The sequence below is a fragment of the Brachyistius frenatus genome, unplaced genomic scaffold (assembly GCF_029030835.1).
Source record: "Brachyistius frenatus isolate BFR_SWC_R1_liver_20210118 unplaced genomic scaffold, ASM2903083v1 Contig_85, whole genome shotgun sequence".
NCBI lineage: Eukaryota > Metazoa > Chordata > Actinopteri > Embiotocidae > Brachyistius > Brachyistius frenatus.
Genome location: NW_027210684.1, coordinates 23,259 through 27,672, shown reverse-complemented (window position 1 = coordinate 27,672; position 4,414 = coordinate 23,259). Strand labels below are relative to the sequence as shown.

General features: G+C 40.3%; 1 protein-coding gene across 1 annotated transcript; it reads right to left on the bottom strand.

Annotated features, from left to right (window-relative positions):
- Positions 1 to 1,612: 1,612 nt before the first annotated feature.
- LOC138627467 (gastrotropin-like) lies at positions 1,613 to 2,980 on the bottom strand. Its single transcript, XM_069709805.1, is given in 5 exon segments — positions 1,613 to 1,663; positions 2,244 to 2,333; positions 2,491 to 2,666; positions 2,780 to 2,882; positions 2,885 to 2,980. Coding segments are annotated over 5 exon segments (516 nt in total).
- Between the last annotated feature and the right edge of the window lie 1,434 nt (positions 2,981 to 4,414).

Sequence of the window (4,414 nt, the reverse complement as noted above, 5' to 3'; positions counted from 1 at the left end):
ACTTCAATTATAAAGAGAACACTAGACCCTTTAGATGTCAGAGGGTTTGGGTAAGAAAGGTTTCACCTCTCACTCCTGAAGCAGGTTAGAATTATTGGCACCTAACATGGAAGCCCTGATTCAAATGTAATAGATTTGAAGGTGTGATTAAATATACATGCTTTTTCCACGTGACTGGGCTGTTTTTATTCATTCAAATTATGCAAACAACACATTTTTTGTGTCCTTTATTTGACTATATTACCAAATCGTATCAAATGTTTCCTTGGTAAACTATACTTTGGAAAAGCCACAATTTCCACCAGATGCACTTACTTATCACATGACTGTGCTGTCAGACTTCAACCTGTTAGTGGTGCAAAATAAGACGTCAGGGGATCACCAAACTTATCTTTGTCTGGAAACCAGGAATGCTTCCACAAATTTTATGGTAAATGAATGGTATTTGCTACGTTACGCCCACAATATTAATTCTCCTCTGCCTGTTGTTTCAAAGAGAAGTGACAGTAACATACAGGAAGTATTTTCAACAATTTGTTACTGTCCTATTAAATGAGTGACTTATCTGTGCAGGTACCTAGTGTAGTGTGACATGTGCATCTCTGACATATTTTGCTGACTAAATGATTTGTCATTCTCTCTGTCAGTTCCTCTTTTAATATTAGATTTTATACAGCTGACACACTTTTTCTAATTTACCTTCAAAACCTGTTTTTGCATTACTTGTATATTGCTATTTAAATGTTCATTACTGTAGTCCTGACACCAAACACCAATCAACCAAAACATCACACATTGGTTTGTAAACTGCAGTTCCAGAAGCCTCGAGTTCAGCATTTCAACTGTTGCCATCTTACTATTTTGGAGCCAGAAGTGATCATATTTGGATGAGCTGGGTCGGAGCAAGAGATGGATCTGACTCGATCTCTGAGGACACTTCGCCCGCCCACCTACAGCGAAACCTAGCTGCACCACACGTTTGTCACACAGCCCCGAAAACAAAACACTATTTGAGGCCTAAGTAACGACGGGATTATTTTCAGATAGACCACCGAAAAACTCATGAGAAGGAGTGACTTTAGCAAATGACACCATAATGATTGGTGGAAAAGAAAGTATTGACTTCGTATTTCATGAGAGAAGTTCAATGAGAGTCTATGGAGCCAGAGCCTTTTTGGAGCCAGCCTCTAGTGGCCATTGGTGGTATCACAGTTTAAGACACTTCTGCACTGGCCTCACATTTCAGACCTTAAAGCTACATACTTTTATTTTAGTTTGGTCTATTGCTAGGAATTACACAGAAAAAAATAAATAAACAGAAGTCTTAAATTCCTCAGGATCACTCTGCTGCTTATCCTTGCAAGCCTGAAGATATGAACTCCTTGTTTTCACACCATTAATCATATTCCTCTTCCGAAATGAAAGAAGCCCTGGCTTTGGGTATTTTATATACAGAAATCACACATTATTTCAGGGTGATGAACACATACTGAAAAAAATACACAGAAGTGCAGGTTCATGTCGGCACGAGAGTCTTAGTTTATTAACTATCAAAGCTGTAGTTCTGAGGTCTCCATTGTAACTGTTAAAGAGGTCAAAGGTCAGTCAGCAGTTAGATCTTCTTGCTGGTTCTCTTCAGAACTACAGAGCCGGCTGTGGAGGTCTACAGAGAGGGAGAAGGAGATGCAAATGATTAGAGGTTTGTTTTTCCAGTGTCTTGTTGTACTTGAATGTAGCACATCAAAAAAAGGCAAAAGGTATAAATCGTTCCAAAAACATTTTCTGTTTTTGATATGCTCTTATGACTCAAAAACTCAATCTTCAGTCTACAGAAATTCACATTTTTACAACATGAACTCACCAAATGCACAGTAATTAAGTCACTGTGTCAATAATAATATACCATTTTAGTCATTTTCCAGTGTAAATCAACTTTCCTCTGTCTGATTTATCCAAAAATCAGTAAGTTAAGTCCTGAACACTATTTTTTGGAAAGCCAAAAATAGAATCCAAACAAAAAGACAGGAAATGCTTGTTGATGACAATGATTAGCTTGTTAAGATCCATTCAGTGGTGCTGCTCTACATCTCCAGACAGTTTTTCTTGTTAGCTGAAATGCCGGTTCTCCGCTGCAGGAATATAACTTCCTGGTGACTGTAATGATCCCTGTGGGGAGTTGAGTGTAATAACTGCTGTCACCACCCTGCGTTCCCAGCACTAAAAGCCTAAGTGAGTGTGTTTACCTCGATCAGCTTGCCTCCGCTGATCTCAGAGGTGTGGTGGTAGTTCGGGAAGGTCACGCTCAGCTTGCCGCCATCCATGTGCACTGTGGCCTGTAAAACACATATAATCAGTCGGGGAAGCAACATTGTTCCATCTATGCATCTCTTCCTTCATCGTACTTCCCATTTCTACTTGTTATATATTTCCACTCTAGAACTCCACGCTAATCAAAGTTAAAGATAAAACTCTGGAATGTTTCCTTCCCACCTTGAATTTCTTTCCTCCGATGGTCTCCATGTCGCACTCCTTGCCGATGGTGAACTTGTTGGTGACCCTGGCGTTGGTGGGGTAGACCTGGGTCCAGGAGAAGTCATCCCCATCCTCGGTGACCTCTGTGATCAGCTTGTAGTCACGGCCCTTCTCAATGATGTCATTAGGGATACCTAGAGGAGCAGGAGCAGGAATGTGAGGTCATAATAGCCCAAATAAGTCCAGAAAAATCTAATTCATACGCTATTTGGCTGAGAAAGGTTTTAGATTCAGTCTGTGTTCTCACCAAGCAGCTTGCAGAAAGCGTCGTATCCCTCCTGCGCCTCAGTTTCCCATTTTCCAGTGAAGGCCATTTTGGTGGTGTTTGGTGGTTGGAGGAGCGAGAGCAGAAGATGATGAGGCAAGCTCAGGGAAAAGCAAGGTACTGAGACCGAGACTGTTCCCTGTTTATAAACTGTACATCTCTCGCCACCTCCTTCATTTGCATGTGATGACACAAGAGGGCAGTTACAACTGGAGATGATGAGTACAACGGCCTACAAGGGAGGGGGCAATAAACCGCATAAACGGGCGTTTATGGGGTTTACAGGCAGTGAGTAAAAATGCTGACTGCTCATCAGGGCGAGCTCTAGGTCAGTGAACTCTCCTGTGATGGCTTTATGGTCATACCTTCTACTTTTACTGCTGCTGCTGATTCAAAAATCAAATAGAAGCTTTGTTTTAGAATACAGTTTATCTATTTGAAATAGTTTGTTATCTTTGAATTGTATATGGTCTGGTGTGTAAAAAAGATCATCATGCACATAGTCAAGGTCTTTATTCACAATCTGGCATTGAAAATATGATGAAATGTGATTAAAGTCACTTCAGTACTTCAAGGCATTCATTTGTGAAAGGGCATACATAATTATTTAAAAGCTGAACCCAGTGCTTATACCCAAGCTCCGTAATGAACTGGGCTTTTTATTTTTCACACTGGATCAATTATAATGTAATGTATGTAAATCTAAATGCTTTAAAATGTAATCTTATCATCTGGTTGAGGGGCCCTTTGACACAACGTAGTGCTTAAATGGTATGTGTTCAGAAAGGTTGTGTTTAAAGGATGAGGCTGGCAGTGTTTTTGTTACAGTCGCAGAATACCATAAAAAGACCAAAACCAACAACACGTTAGTTCATCTCTTCAATCTATATTTGAGCATTTCTTTTCACTGTCCGTGGTAATAAGTCCCAAACCCATGGGTTGTTGGAGACACAATAGCTGGGCCTTGTCGTCACTTGAACAGAAGGAAGCGGTTCACTTGCTGAGGACTATTTTGCAGTGTAGTTGGTGAACTGGAAAGTATTTAGGGCATCAGTGTGGAACTGACTGGGAGCAACATGGCTTCTATGTGTGGTTTTAATCATTTTATGACAATAAGAGTGTTCTGTGTGTAACAGGCTTTGGCTACAAAGACAATATGTGGTAACAGGATCCAGTCATTGTTGGTTTTGATCGTTTCATTGGACCAAAAGACATTTGCATCAAGGAACTGAATTTTTTTACAGCAAATCATTGTACAAGTACATTTGAATATAAAGTCACAATACCATAAAGGAATAGAGGATGGTTGGATGGTGGAGCTGCTGCAGCAGTGACAGAATTGATGTGAGTTTTTTGGAAGAGTAATAGTCAGAGGAGCTAGATTAATATCATTGTGAACCTTGAAGTCCTGGTCTGTCAGCACATCAAGCTCCAGTTTGAGGAACAGAGAGAAGTCAGATTGAGAGATAAATCAGGTAAGTCAGGAGGTGCCAGCGATGACTCTGCACACCTTGAATTTGCACACTTTGAGTAAACCCAAATACCATTGTGCCACATCTCAGGTTTTTTGTGCCGAATATTTTCCCTCAAACATCTAAGAACTTACTTCACAGTAGA